We start from the raw sequence: 16391 nt of genomic DNA, 5'->3' as shown, positions 1-16391 counted from the left end.
CCCAATATACACTTTGTATATTAGCATTACGCAAGAGTATTACACCTCATTGTACATCCCACTTTTACACACAACCTCATTTGGCCATAATTGAAAAATCTACTTAATCTCCCACTATATGAATACATACTTCCTACGGACACTGCACTAGTTTTATAAATTAATAAATATTTTTTATTAAAAACTCTATTTGATTATTTATTATTTATTGCTGTTGTCTATGCAAAGTGCCATATACATTTAACTAAATTAACTTTGTTGCCTTGTTTGCTTACAGAATATCATCTCTGCAAATACAATTTATTAAAAGAATAAACTAAACGATCAAGAGCTTAATCGTTGCAGCCGACGAGCTCTTCCTCTCTTCAGTTTGTAAAAGCATTAGCTATCATAAATAAACATTTGAGAGCTGCTCTTAAAGACTAAGACCTCAGGAAGCATCTGTCCTCCAGTTCTGCTATCCTGTCATATTTTTTATCTTGAGATTGTTTATTTTAAAATTCATTCTCACTTTGTTTTTTATTGAATGGTTGTTTTTATTGTTGTGTTCCAGTTGTGTGCATCTCTTTTTTGTTTGTCTTTTTTTGTTTGTTGAGGAATTGATGTTTTTTTTGTATGGGAAAAGAACCACTCCACAATCCTATGCCGTTGTTTGCTGTGAGGTTTTTTTGTCACTCAAAAATGTCTTATGTTGGAACATAAAAAACTATTAAGGGTAATTATCAGAACTCACAACTAAGGGCAAAAGATACGTACAGTCATGGAAAAAAATATTAGACCACCCTTTTTCTTCAATTTCTTACAAAAATATAATGATAACAACAAAAAGAGCTCATAAGAGTTTAATTTAAGAGCTGATATCTAGCCATTTTCCATGGTTTTCTTGATAATAACCAAATTCATTATCAAGAAAACCATGGAAAATGGCTACATATCAGCTATTAAATTAAATTCTTATGAGTTATTTTTGTTGTTATCATAAGATTTGTCCAAACAAATGTACCTTTCATGGTACCAGGCATTAAAATGTTAAATAAATTGAAGAAAACAAGGGTGGTCTAAATATTTTTCCATGACTGTAAGTGTGTGGTGTCTTTGGGTTTTTAGTGAGAAGCTATGTTACATAATTACATCCACCCCATCAAAAACCTCTCCACCAACTGATCACTCAAAACCGCACCTCTTACACACAATGAGACTCCTGAGCAAAGCAAAGGGTGAGAAATTCAACCACTCTGCATTACACAATCTTTGAACAGCGCCCACAGCACACTCTCTGAATTTGTGTTCGACTTTTCAGTGAAATTCTTGAAATAGTGTTCACACCTTTGTGAAGAATACAAAAGTAGAAGGAAATGGGAAAGAAAGAATAAGAGAGAAAGAGGAAAGAGTGATTATGTGGCGACGATACCTTCATGCAGGACATCACGTAATGTGACTCTCTCCCTTGAGATAGCAATGTCCTTCACTTTAGCTTTGGCCTCCAGCAGAGTAACACTCCTCAGGTCATTCTTCTCAATGCGCAGAGATGGATAACCTGTTAAAATGGAAAAAAAAACACAGATTTGCTTTAAAGGCACACATTAAGGATGGGTGTTGAAACCTGCCAACTCGAGCATCTATAATTAATTGATAATTAATTGATGAATCGCTATGTTTTTATACATACTCCAGTATGTATAAAAACCTGCATTCATGGGCAAAATAAAATAAAAAATAATAATAAAATAAAAAAAAAAAATATATATATATATATATGTACACAGTACCATGCAAAAGCCTGTTTTGATAATGAACACATTTATTTTGAAAGGATGAAAAGAGACCTACTGACGATCGTTAAACAAACTCACATGAGATTAAACTGTAACGATAACGTCAAGGAGTTCAATGTCTGATGTTTTATGTTTTAGCCCCCGAAATGGCATGAGGATAGTTACCACGGTAATCTTGCATATTTAAGTGTTTTTTTTGTGTTTGAATACGTTTTGGATCAAATTAAACTCATTAATTCATGCTAGCAAGGTTTGATACAGTAATCTAGTTTTGCTCAAATTAATACTCTTGTATTTCTGTGTGTTTTATAATTGTTATTGCAACTTCCAGTTTGCAAACTGTAGCTTTACCCAACTTAATTCTCAGCTCATTGGCTTATTAACGCTCGGTCGTAAAAATTGCACGTGATCAATCACATTCTTAACGACCATTAATCGATCATCGATTAATTATTCCCATCCGTAGCACACATAATTCAATTGTATGTGTGTTCACATGGACTGACAGTTATGTTAACCCTGAAATAATTTCTCTCAGAAAGGCTTCTTCTAAAAACATGCACAACTACTAAGAACGCTGTTGTACATGTTGCATCAAAGCCACTTCATCCGAAGTCCTGTATTACAGCACTTACATTACATAACAGAATTGTGTACTCAGTCATAAGCTGTTGGCCTACTGAGGTAGGAGAGAGTTTGGGTATAACAACACCTCACAAACACACAGTGTCTGCACACAAATGAACAAACGGTGTAAACAAAACCCCTTTATATCAACACACTGTATGTGTACACAACATGTCAGAGATGAGAGATATCGCATTCTAACCTCCTGTGTCTGCAGATCACTGATACTCGGGACTGCCAGGCTAAACTGTGTACAGCTGCTGAGGCAGACTGTAGATAAACTAGTGGATGGATGGAGACAATGGAAAAGTCGCTGGCAAACAACCTCCCGGTAAAGTTGGAGGCTGTGACAGTCAATCTGCCTCTTGTTGTTCTCATGAGATACATCTTGTACTTATATAGAACTTCATGTATGGAAAACATAAGCTTCAAATATGAAAATGAGTCGAGAAGTCAATTTTAACCTTTAATTTCAAAATAAATCTCAAAAATGTATCCAATCAGGGTTAAAAAATACAGAAATTGCAACAAGGGTAATCTGGTACTTATAGAGTTAAAGTTTGAATCTCTGCTGTAGCTGCAAACACTACAGTACAGCTCAATGCTGCCACCTAGAGGTCAAACTAAGACTGAAAAAGTGTCTTTACTCTATACTGCATAATAACTGTGCACACTGTGTGCTATATTATATCCTACTCCAGTATTTTTATTTTATTCTAGTGAAAGATGACATTGGATTTATTTACTTTACTTGTTGGCTTTGGTACCTGTATTGACAGATGTGGATGTTTATTTGTCAACCTCCTGCCTTTGGGCAGAAGATACAGGTGTATCAAAAGTAGAACAAATAGACTTACGAACAGTTTCTTTCCCTGGGCCATCAGAACTCTAAATGCTTCATAGCACATTGACATCTAACAACTCACTATGCACAATGGCAATGACAATGACAATAAAGGCTTGAATTTAATTGTTTACTATAGTTGTTGATTTTGTGGTGTTTTCCTGCATCTTTTATTACAATGTCAGAAGTACCAGCTAATTTTATTTTACAATTAAAATAAAGGCTTTCTGATCTATACATTCTTTTTTTTTTTTTAAGATTTTTTGACAAAGAATTATTAATTTAATGACAAAGAGAATGGAAGGGAGAGACAGAGGGGAAGACATGACGCAAAGGGAACTTCGAACCGTGGTCTGCCACAGCTATATATTCATTTTTATAGTATGTTGTTTTTTGAAGTTAATAAACAGCTGTTAGTTAGCCGTGTCACCACTTCATTTTACTTGCAGGACAATAGTGCCATCCATCTAAAGCATGCAAAAACATAAAAACAAATAGTAAAAATGTAAGTGCCTTACAATAAAAATGGACCTGGGTTAATTTTTGGTGTCAGAGTGTCAATGTCCTGGCATTTCTTTGGCCACTCATGCACACCTCACTTGTTCTGAGTAATTATATGTAATCTTGATCTATCGCAAAAAACAGAATGATGTCGCCATAGTAAGGTCTCCAACATGGCATGATGAAGAGTTTTGTATAGAGCACTGGATAACAACTGTATATGACTTGTCTTATCACCACTAGCAGTCCACAAACCAAACACATTCAATTTAAAGTGAAATAAACAGAGAAAAGCAGCACATCTTAGAGACTGGAGGCAGCCAGTGGAAGTTCAACTTTTTCTCCTCGATTATAAATGAAAATAATTTTGAAAACATTTTGTTGACATTTTTCTGTGGACTGATTTATTGATAAATAAAAGAGTGTTGATGGGCCTTTCCATAACTTTTAAGTTAAATTCCAAATTAGGGTTAGGCGTTTGGAAGAAACCTGCTAACTCGAGCATCTATAATGTTAACGATTAATTAATCTATTAATTACTATCAAGCACACATGGGCAAAATAAAAAATATATATACAGTACAATGCAAAAACCTGTTTTGATAGCGGGCGCTTTTATTTTGAAGAAGAAAAGAGACTTCCTGTCGATCGTAAAACTAACTCAAGTGAGATTAAACTGTAAAGAGAACGCCAAGGAGTTCAAAGTTTTATGTTTTACCCCCCGAAGAGGCATGAGATTAGTTTTCACAGTAATCTTGCATATTTAAGTGTGTTTTGTGTTTAAATAAGTTTTGGATTAAATTAAACCTAGTAATTCATGCTAGCAAGGTTTGATACAGTAAACTAGTTTTGCTCAAATTAATCCTCTTGTATTTCTGTGTGTTTTATAATTGTTATTGCAACTTTCGGTTTGCAAACTGTAGCTTTATCCAACTTAATTCTCAACTCATTGGCTTATTGATGTACAGCCGCAGAACTGAACACTCGGCCGTATAGTTCTGAGTATTGAGTCGTCTATGGAGCTTCACTGGAACTTACTTTTGGTTTCATGAGGGGGAGCACCGGGGTTTTGGAAGGAGGTGGCAGCAAGCTGGAGAATGGGTGCAGAACCAGGGTGATTGTCTGATGACAGGAAGAGAAAGGGAGGGAGTGGAGGGTGGGAGGGAGAGAGTGAGAAAGAAAGAAGTGATTTAATGGATAGCTCACTCAAATTACAACATGACCTGAGTGAATGAATGGATGTTTACTGAACATTTACAGCTCACACACAAAACACCAATCAGACCAGACATGCTTGCAAGTTGAGTAAACCTCCCCATCAGGAGTTGAGTTAAAATAAAAAAAAATGGATGGATGGATGGTGGTGCAAATAATCACATTCAGCAAAGCATTAGACAAAAGGAAAGGTCACACAAAATGCACAGGAGGTGAGATGTAGGTTTGTGTCCACAAGAGGGCGATGAAGAATCACACACTGGAAAAAAGGCACATACACAAAACACACAGCTCATGTGTGTATCTTGTGGCTTTGGGAATGAACCACATAGATCAATGTTTCAATAAGATCAAAATTAATGTAATCATTATTTAAAGAGGCGATTACAGTCAAAGGTTTAGGTCTCTCCATAGATATATCACCCCTACATATTATACCGTACATGGAAGAAAAAATAACCCGTGAATCCCACTGACAAATGACTCTTGTGGGTTACTATGCATGGGATGCTATGACATGAAAATGTGAGGGTCCGTACAGCTTTTAAGCCCTCTGAACCCCAAGCAGTTTGGGGCAACAACAAAAAAATGACCTCAGACACATCTTACTCACTGAGGCCTCATTTTTCACTGCAATACAGAAGTACTGCAGCTCTATGGAAATAGCGAAATCGTGACTAGAAGTAGGAAGAACTCAAACATGTTTTTGTGCAGTATAAAATACGTATAATGCCATGAATCTGCAATAAACCAAAATCCAACTGAAAAATCCCATTGGCTTTTTGTTGAGGGAATCAGGGTGATGCTAAACATTAACATTAACTTGATCTTCTTATCTAACTCTACAACAGAAAGTGAACAAGCATGTTTCCATAAATGTTTAACTACTTCTTTAAAACGGAACTAACAAAGACAATTAAAGTTGCTTGTGTTTATTCTTTCCATGAACACGCTACAATTTTTATACATATTTTTCTTACCTTTTTCTTGCCTTAACCTGATTTTACTCATGATATTTCCCTCATGGGGGATCAATAAAAGGAATATCTTATCTTATCTTAAATGTAGTCTGTAATTGGTTTATAATATGGAATAGGTATGAAGTTTTTGATGGTCAGGTACAGGTTGAATGGACAATTAGACAAGAGAAGAACATTTTTTGACTAAAATAAATAAGTATTTGTCAAAAAGTCATATCTCATATGAATTCCTGGATGCTTTAATCATGGCAACCCTGAATCTCAAGTCAAAGCCCAATCACCTACACTGTAATTAAAAGGCCAAACCCACATGAACAGAAACAGAAATCGATCAGTGCAATGTTTTAGGATTGAATGATTATTTCCACCAATACATTACAGACTTACCAGTACATATAATTTGAATGGATGCCAGCCAAGAGAACAAGGGCTGGATGAGTTGTCATTCTGCCAACTAACACCAACAACTAACCAAGAACTGAACTGGAGCTTACTGTATTATCCACTGTCACTCTGTGAGAGATTAAATGTGGCAAAAGCAGTGGTACTGAGGTAGATGAGTATGAAGTTTAGACTCAGCTCTTGCTAAAACTTTGTTACTGGAAATCATTATTTCCCACCCTGTTCTATATTTACATCAATTCCAACATAAAAGACTGCTTGTACTTCTCTAACTGCTCCACAGTTGGCCCGATGCTAAGCACACGGTGAGTACTTTTACACATTGCTCAGACAGTAACAGGTCACAAGGGTAGCAGCAACAAAAAGCCAGAGAACATCACTGCAGGAACTCTGTCCTTCATTACAATCCTATGATACTAGTTAAGCTAATTAGGTCATTCACAGTCGCTTATTGCATTTGGAAAAACATGCACTTTTAGCAGATGCCAGTGTGAGAAGAGAAAAAAAACTATGGCAGACTGAACCTCCATAAACATGTTCTGGTGTTTATGAAAAAGAAACACACAGTGATGTAGCGTTCGGTTACTGATTGCCTTTGTGCAATAGAGAGTAAAGAGTCTTACTGGTGACGGGGGCTGCGTTGTTTGGAGTGTCAGCTCTCAGGTACTGCGTGGTCTGGGTGGACGGCTGAGACAGGCCCTGTGAGCTTCCACTGTCACTCACACTGAAAGACAGAGAAGAAGAACATGGAGTAGTTATCCAGCAGCATCAGGATCATGTAAATCCATTGCTACATTTGTGTGTAGTCATGGCTAAGTTCTTCGTGACTACAAGCTTGTTTACCAGTGTTTTACTAAATGAGGCTATACAACCGAACATCTTAGCTAGGGAAAATGTTAGTAATGTGAATATCTGTTAATTTGAAACATCCAGTGGTGGAAAAAGTATTCAGATCCCTTACTTAAGTAAAAGTACTAATACCACACTGTGAAATTACTCCACCACAAGTAAAAGTCCTGCATTCAAAACTTCAGTAAACGTACAAAAGTATCAGCATCAATATGTACTTAGAGGATCAAAAGTAAAAGAACTCGTTATGCAGAATGGACCCACTCAAATTGTTTTATATATTCCAAATATATTATTACATTATTTGTATTGATGCAAATATGTAAAGAGCACTTTAATTTTGTAAAGACAGGGCTCATTTAATTACTTAATATACTGTTATGAGGTATCATTTAAAAAGAAATAATAATCATTTCTAATCTAATCTAATCTAACTTAAAATTTATCATGTTTTTCATGTTAAACCTTGACCCAAAAAGAAACTAGTAACTTAAGCAATCATTTTATAGTAGTGGAGTAAAAAGTATAATATTTAACTCAAAATGTATTGGAGTAGAAGTATAAAATTACATAAAATGGAAATACTCAAGAAAAGTGCAAGTACCTCAAAATTGTACATAAGTACAGTACTTGAGTGAATGTACTTCGTTACATTCCACCACTGGAAACATCACCGGCCAAACAAAAGCAATAAACTATGTAAACAAGAAGCATCATACCCCCATGTAAAGCTGAAACTTTTTTGTAAATATAAGTATGCCTTTGTTATATCAACATGCATGGAAAAAAGTTTATTAGAACTAGAAATATTGATGTAATGCAGGGTAAGAAGTAAATATACAATTAGCCCCTTGTGATTTGAGACATATTCTTGAGTAATTGTTGTGAAATTAAATTGAAAATCTTCAGTTAACATTATTATCAAACTGCATTTCAATCAAAATCAGGATATGATGACCATAATGCATTGCTCGTGTTACAGTCTTCACTATAAAGAGGAGATCAGGTTCAGTGAGCTGCTCAACCTTGTCACACCTAGTGTTTAGTAGGTGCAAACATTTAACAGCTTTAACAACTACAGCTGATGTAAAAACTACCGTTTGTGTGGTGCAACACTTACTTAATACTTATCTGACTTTTCAAACAGCTGGTACAAGGAGCTACTGCTGTCCAACAGCACTCCTAAAGTCACTACAGTCTAACTTACATACTAAATTCTAGGGCTGCAACTAAAGATTGTTTTCAATATCGATTAATCAGATTATTCTTTGTTTCATTGTTTAGTCCATAAAATGTCAGAAAATACAGAAAAAATGCTGACCACAATCCTTTAGAGCCCAAGGTAAATTCTTCACATGCCTTTTTTATTTGTGCAACCAACAGCCCAAAACCCAAAGGTATTCAGTTTACTATCAAAAACCACAGCAACAACAAACACCAAATACCTGCATCTGAGAAGCTGAAACCAGGGAATTTTGAGCAATCTTCATATAAACTTACTAAAACAATTATCAAAATAGTCTGATTCATTTTCTTTTTATTGGCTAATCAATTGGTCGATTAAGTGGTTCAGCTCCAAAACTAAAACCTTGACCTAATGCTGATCACAAACCTGAGTGATTTCAGAAAAAAAAGGGTGTAAAAGTTGACAGACCAACAAAATATTCTTGTATAACACAAGGATCCGCTCGCACAATGTGATGAAATTAGGTCACTTCTGCAAAACAACATTACAGTAACTAAATTTAAAATATCACATTAGTCAGTTTGCAATGGAATGTAAGAAAACAATCTTTTCATCCATCCACTCTCTGTAACAGCTTATCCTATTGGGTGAAAAAGATGCACTGATACAGGGAGAACACGCACACTCTTCAGACAGTTTAAATTTACCACTATGGCTAACCTCTTCAAATTAATAGCCACAGGAGGATGAGCGGATCTCATTTCACATCGATATCTGATAACCTGTGTGGCTGCCTACAGCCATCTGAAGAGATCACAGGAAGTGAACAAACTTCAGTGCAGGTTTTAACTTGATATAATCCTCTCTGTGGAGATGACCTATTTTTGTTGCTCTTTGAACAGCAGCAGCGTTCTGCAGAAAACACTACCATAACTTCCACAGGTGACAGTTACAGGGCTGTAAATCTGCTGCGCTGTGTGCTGGTTTTCATCAGCTTCACTACAATAAGTGCTACTCTACTCAGCTGATACAAAAAAGAAAATGGGCTCTTTGGAACTGGGACAAACAAAACAAAAAACGAACCTGTCCTCCATCTCCACTCTCTTCATGCTGTGCAGGTGCAGGATGGCCAGGATGATGGCCACGAGGAAGATGACAATGCAGCAGACGCTCACACTTATGTAGAACACCTGGGTGGAGGTGGTGGGGGTGGTCACACCATCTACTGAAGAAAACCAACAGCACATTAACACTCAGGCTATATCCACACTAAAACGTTTTCATTTTTTAAACCAAAACAGGGTCTCTGCAGGTTTCAGCAAGTCAATTTAAGACTTTTTAAAACATTTTTAAGACCATAATGCCATGGGATTCCAATGCCTTGATGCCCAATGTTCTAAGTTTTCCTGCAGAAGGTGCAGTGTGCTTCATATACGTTTCCATCCACCGGCTTCAACCATGCATTTAATTGTTCGTTCTGGAGCCGCAAATCGTTGAACTTGCACTTACCCATCTTACACAAGTAATTTGGCTTTCGTCAAGTTTTCCCTGCTGCTATTGAAAGTAGCTGGTCGTGCTCGATAAATTGTGACCGGGCTGCACAGATACTTAGTTCCGTTTAGAAGTTGTTATAGCGTCCTCAAAAATCGAAACATTTAAAATCGAGACGGAAGTTTATGCATTTGTTTTAAATTAAAGTAAAGTTAATACATTTTTAAGACCTTCCAAAATCATATTTAAGACATTTCATGAGATTTTAAGAACATTTTTAGACATTTTAAGGCCATAAATTCAAATTATTGGATTTTAGAGGTTTCAAGACTTTTTAAGACGAGCAAAACAAAGTCAGTCCTCACTATACTACTGAAAATGCAGAGCACAGACCATTTACGTACAGTGCATTGAGAAAGTATTCACTTCTTTCACATTTTGTTATGATGCAGCCTGCTAAAATCATTTAAATTAATTTCCCCTCTCATCAGTCTACACTCAATAGACCATAAAGACAAAGCTGAAACAGAATTTTGGAAATGTATGCAAAAAAGAAAAAACTCAAATTTCACACTGACATAATTATTCAGACCCATTACTTTGACACTTGAAATTCAACTCATGTGTCTCCCATTTCTCATGTTTCTCCACCTTGACTGGAGTCCACCTGTTGTAGATTAAATTGATTGGACATGATTTGTAAGGCACACACATCTCACGTCAATATAAGGCTGCAACATAACAAAATTGGAAAACTGAAGGTGTCTGAAAACTTTCTGAATACACTGCACACTGGGTAGATGCAGCTGCTAGCATCAACAACAAGGTCAGTAATGCCTACAAATAATACTGAATTAAGAAGTTGGATCAGGGAAGCACAGATTGATGAGACCCCATCAAGATCCTAATCCCTAAACTAGAGATGGGTCAGTGTTTACAAAAGTCCCTGTTTTAGGTCTTCGGAAACTGAAGTAGAAGCTGAATTAGTGTGGACACTTGGGTTGCAAAGGGGTGGAAAATTTTCGGTAAATTCCTAGAAATTTTCCATGGGAATTATGGAAATTTATAGGTAATTGGGGTAATTTAAATAAATTGTATCATATCCAAACATACATATAAAAAAATTAACAGATTTATTTGTAAGTAGAACTTTATCAAGTTTTAATTATTTTATTGAACAATCATTTTTTTCATTGAACAACAAAAACATGAATGTTGAGTTAAATATTATTATTATTAGTATGATTGAGGCAAAGCAAAGTTATTCAAGGCTACTTGCATGAAATATGGTTATTTTAAGATAAGATGGGGCTTTATTTATCCGGCAGTGGGGAAATTTAGTTGTCACAGCAGCACAAGATACAGACTAGAATAAAGAATATAAAATATAAGACAAATACATACATTCTATACACATTCCACACATACATTTCTGCTTTTATGGCATTTATTATTAATGTATATTTTTTGTGTTTTCCTGAAAGTACTTTTCATTTTACAGATATTGCACATTGGAGAAAATATATTTTAGTATGTTAAACAGGTTAAATTAGTTGTTGCATGTAGTAGTACGAACATCAATGAATAAATATATTTAAATATATGCAGTAATATACACAGTATAGCATAAGTGGTATATGACATATATAATATAGAAAAAATACAAGCCTAATATAGGCCGGATGTAAACAGAGATAGTTCAAATAAACCAGTCAAGATTAAAGATAAATCAAGATTATGCTAAAATATATTTTACCCAACTATATTTAAATTGCCTGTTTATTCCCATAACTTCTCCTTAATTCCCATGGAAAGTTTTCAACCTTTTTTGCAACCCTAGTGGACACGACATGCAAAGTTAAAAGTTATGCATTTTAAAACAAAAAACTGTGGATGTAGAGTAGAAACAGGAAAATGGAGCCTCACTGACCACTGCTAAATACCATCCTTATTACAGAAAGCTTCAACAGTGTTCACTGTTATGAAAGAATCAGAGAAGAAGTATGAGGTAAGGCAATGAGCTAAAAAAATGAGTGAGAAAGAGAGAAGCTCTAAGTGCACTGAGGGCTCTACTTAGGGTTAATGGAGGCTTGGAACAGAAGAGGCTGTGCCCAGGATCCAGTGTCTGAGAGCTTTTCTCATCACTTCTACTAAAAGCCTCTGAGGGCCCCAGGTTCCTCGGGCCTACCCAAGCAGAAGAGAGACAACCCACTAATGGCACTTTGTTACTGGGGCGGTGGGCTCACAAAGGGTCTGAATAAATCCCACTGGAAGAGGACGGCCACTCCAAAGGGGTGGGGGGTAACAGAGTGCACTTTAATAAGAGAATGAATCGTTCTCTTTGGGCTCTGAAATCATACGCCCTGCTTATGGAAAGTTTGACTAATGTGCACTGCTTTACAGAGAGACTTCTCAGTACTAATTTAGCCACTGTCTTATCAGGCTGATGCCACCTATGATAGACAATACACAGAGCTGCTACAAAGGGATAAGTAGAGCATGATGTGGAGGTTAGATTACTTACAGTCAGGCCGCGGAAGAGAGTTATTGTTGAGGGGAATGGGGATCTTTGGGTCATCTATTCCTGTGCACAAAAAAAAGAAGGAAAGAGAATCATATCAACTCTACTGAATGATCGAATTAATCACACAATAAAAATATATGGAAATAGAGAAATTAATAAATTCAAGTTGAAATATGTGAGGACATAAATAAATACCTGGAATTTATTTCTACATTTTTGTTCCCCTACATTTATTATTTAATTATTTCTGTCTGTATGCTTATAAGGTACCTAACCTAGTTCTTAAGCAGGATTAGTTACAGGAATGTGATTGAATCAGGTCTTCTACTTCTTCTACTATTTATTTATGTCCTGTTTTATAATCAACTTTACTATGTGTTTATTTATTTTTGCATTCATCTATTTATTTCTAGATTTATTTCAACATTTATTTAGGTATTTATTTCAATATGTATTAATTACTTTAATGAATATGTAAATAGGTAAATGTAGTGATATAAATACAGAAATAAAAATACATGAATACATTCAGAAACAAATACAGAAATAAAGTAATAAAAAAGTATTGAAATAAATCTGGAAATAAATAGATAATGGAATAAATAAATAATAGTAAAGTTGAAAATAAAATGTACATATGTTTTTATTTATTTGTTTCTGTATATATTTACTTATTAATTCCTGTATTTATCATACATTTATTAAGTAAGTATTTTCATGTCCTTCATAAACCTCTGATATTTATGGCAGCATGTGCACTTAATGAAACTTGAAAATTCCCTTTGATGACAAAGTGTGAAATAAGATTTCACTGTCAGTAATTTCTGATCACATACAAGAGACACGATACACGATCTCATGATCTCCAAAGATAACTAACCAATGTCACATTCAATATAAAGCATAAACAGTGTCAGATGTCATTTTTGCAATAACAATAACACAGAAAAAATGCAGAAGCCTCAAGATAAAATAAAACCAAGTAATGGTAGTAATGATCTGCTGAGTTGTTTTTTTTTTTGTCCTTTTGACCTTAGTCTTAATATTGATAAACACTACAAACAAAATACAAGAAAGTGAATAACAAAAAGCAACAACATCCAGTATTCTTCACTGTGATGGTTCCTGGCTGACAGGAAATGAGGGGCTTTGTTCGAGGCCCAGGGACACAAACATGAAAAAGCTTTCTTTAGGTTAAGCTCCTGAGTTCCTAAAAAAGCTTCTGGCTTCCTTGAAAAGTTCCAGTAGTTAAAAATGACTATAAGTAAGTAAGCTTGCGGCGCGATTATAAAACAACAAGCATCCATCATTGTTTGTCCTCCCTAGTGCTCCACCACCACAGACACAATCCAAGAACAGAGTTGACGGACAGGTATGATTGCTCAGCGCACATTTTGAGAGTACAAAGGATCTCTTATGGCTGCTAATTCGACTCATGCTCAAAATAAGATGGGAATAAATTTGTTTCCATGGGGAATATGGCAAGAAGCCTCCGGGCCACATGTAATTATCTCCAGGCTGTTTGAAAATAGCACAGAACTGAACCCAGAATACAAAAACCTGAACATCTCCCACTGCAACTCTTTAGACACAGTGTTGACAACACTGTGAAATTCTCCAACACTTGACACATGTCCTTTGCTGACATATTTGGTGAACAAAATAGTATAGTATGTGTTAGTGTTAGATACTTTCTAAGGGCGTTTTCACAACCCAAGTCCGTTTGGTTAGTCTGAATCAGGGTGAAATTGATACATTTGGTTTGTTTTGTATTTAGTCTGGTTTGCTTTCACAGTGCAGAAATGTAAGCGAACCAAATTTAAAAAAAAGATTTGAAGAGGGGTTTGTACGAAGGTGGAGAGCTGGAAATCTACTCGCAGTATTATTTCCTATTGGCTGAAAAGTTGGCAGTGAAGAATATAAACACGGAAATAAACAAAGCAACATGGAACAGAGCGCAAACCGAGTACCTTTGATTATACTGGCCGTTATCTGCTCAGGTGTTCCAACCAAACTAATTTGGAGAGAAATACACACCTGTATAATCATAGAAGGCGAGCACTGATGCTCCTACCACAATCTGCTTCTACCATGAAGGTACTTTGAGCAATATGTTGATATTTCTTCAATGACAAATTAGCTTTAGCTCAGTGGTAGCCTACAGAGTGAAAATGAATGACACAAATTTCATCTTTTTAATATTATCTGTGTACATCTCACTGTGCAGGTAGCCCACAATCCACTGCGTTTTGGTTCATTTCCTTTAATTGGGTCGGATTCTGGTCGAATTACGTTCACAGTGCAAACTGCACTAGGGTCTGTTTGGAAACAGACCGAGACCCTCTCTGCAAGTCGTCTCAGACTGGTTGGTTTGGTGCGCACCAGAGTAACAATTTGATCGCTCAAAAGCGACCAAATGAACAGTAACAACGATTTAACCGTACTAGAGTTCAATTAAAACCGACTAAACTAAACTGGGTTGTGAAAGCACCCTAAGAGGCTGATCCTATAGCCCCTCTGCACAGCAGTCATTTCGAAATAGTAACTGCAGGACAAACACAGGTATTACTAATAACATTAACGATGGCTCAGTTCCACTGAAATGTCCCAGTGAGCCAGCAGGTGCAGCATCAATACTCACTGTCATAACCTGTGCTTTCCCTGCATCGACATGTAAAGATGCCTGCTATGAAAAAAGGCCCACAGGTACAAAAGGTATTCAGTAAGTCTGCACTACTACCTCTAACCATGCCTTTTTTAGATTATTAAGTGATATATGAAGACACTTACTTTTATAGCACATTTTCCTCCTCTTGAAGTTGAGCACTGTGTAGTTGTTGGCATGGATGGTCAGATTGAGCTGCACTGTCAAAACAGCCTCTCCATCTATCTTGCCGGAACAGAAGAGGTCCACTCTAAAGACTGTGGACACGCAAACACACAATTGATAAAGTTATTGCTATAACTTATCATTAGGAGGACAGTGTTGATTGCACAATGTAAAAGCTATGGATTGATGACATCATTGTCGTTTAGCTCAGGAAAATGAAGGCTTGATTTACAGCACAAAGAAAGAGCTGTATCCACTGCAAAACCAAAGCAGGAAGAGGATAACACTTGTGTTTTCCCTGGTAGCTATCGATAGCCATCCCCAGGTAGCAGGGATGGCAGACAGTGGAACAACCGGAGTTGAGGGTGAAAAAACTGAGGTAAAACAAGAGTGGTCTTTGGACAGGCATTCACTTAATGGAGAGCTTGAGATGGTTTCAAACTGACATTTAGCTGCTATTCTTTCTACGGGATCAGTAAATAACCTTTCAAGTTATTAATCCGACCAGGTGTTTTACTACTTTTACACCTGTATTATAGTCTGTGTTGTTGGTAGTTCCTCAGCTCTGAGAAAAAACAAAAAGCAATTACCAACAATATTACTTGAAAATGCTAGGGGGGAGAGAAAGTTATAAAGTTGTCTGTTTCAACTAATAATACACTTAACATGCCTACCAGCACCGTTACTTTCACAAATAAACAAAAGTTATGCTTTGTTTTTGTACAAAAACTACAGTTGGCTTCACTCAAATATATGTACCAGTCTATTTCTTGGTTCTAAGCAGTCGACAGGCAACCAGCAGAGACTCCAGGACGCTTAACTTGAGTTTTTGTTATTAGTGAGTTTAAAGATGCTGGTAGGCAGAATTTGGTGCCTTTTAGTCAGAGATCAGCTAGCAGTTCCCAGTCTTTGTGGTAAGATAGGCTAATGTTGCTAGCTCCAGGTTTATATTTAACAGTCAGGAATTAAAGTGGTATCAATCCTCTCATCAAACCCTCAGCCAGAAAGCAAATATAAGCATATTTCCCAAAGTGTGGAAGCCTACATGATACAGTAACTAAAATTATGTTCCAACAACTTATCTGTTACTGAGTAGCAACAAGGGATGGGCATTTGGTAGAAACCTTCCAACTCAATTATCTATAATGTTAACGATCAATTAATCGA

General features: G+C 36.1%; 1 protein-coding gene across 1 annotated transcript in view; it reads right to left on the bottom strand.

Moving 5' to 3' along the window:
* The window catches only part of ryk (receptor like tyrosine kinase), a 52957-nt gene that overhangs the window by 16568 nt on the left and 19998 nt on the right, over positions 1 to 16391 (bottom strand). The window contains 6 exon segments of the mRNA XM_059341581.1: positions 1412 to 1537; positions 4786 to 4869; positions 6968 to 7068; positions 9463 to 9604; positions 12395 to 12454; positions 15185 to 15316. Of these exon segments, the coding sequence (XP_059197564.1) occupies positions 1412 to 1537; positions 4786 to 4869; positions 6968 to 7068; positions 9463 to 9604; positions 12395 to 12454; positions 15185 to 15316 (645 nt within the window).

This window comes from Centropristis striata, chromosome 9 (assembly GCF_030273125.1).
Source record: "Centropristis striata isolate RG_2023a ecotype Rhode Island chromosome 9, C.striata_1.0, whole genome shotgun sequence".
NCBI classification, from domain to species: domain Eukaryota; kingdom Metazoa; phylum Chordata; class Actinopteri; order Perciformes; family Serranidae; genus Centropristis; species Centropristis striata.
Note: the sequence above shows the minus strand (reverse complement) of the source record. Positions and strands in the feature narration are given on the sequence as shown.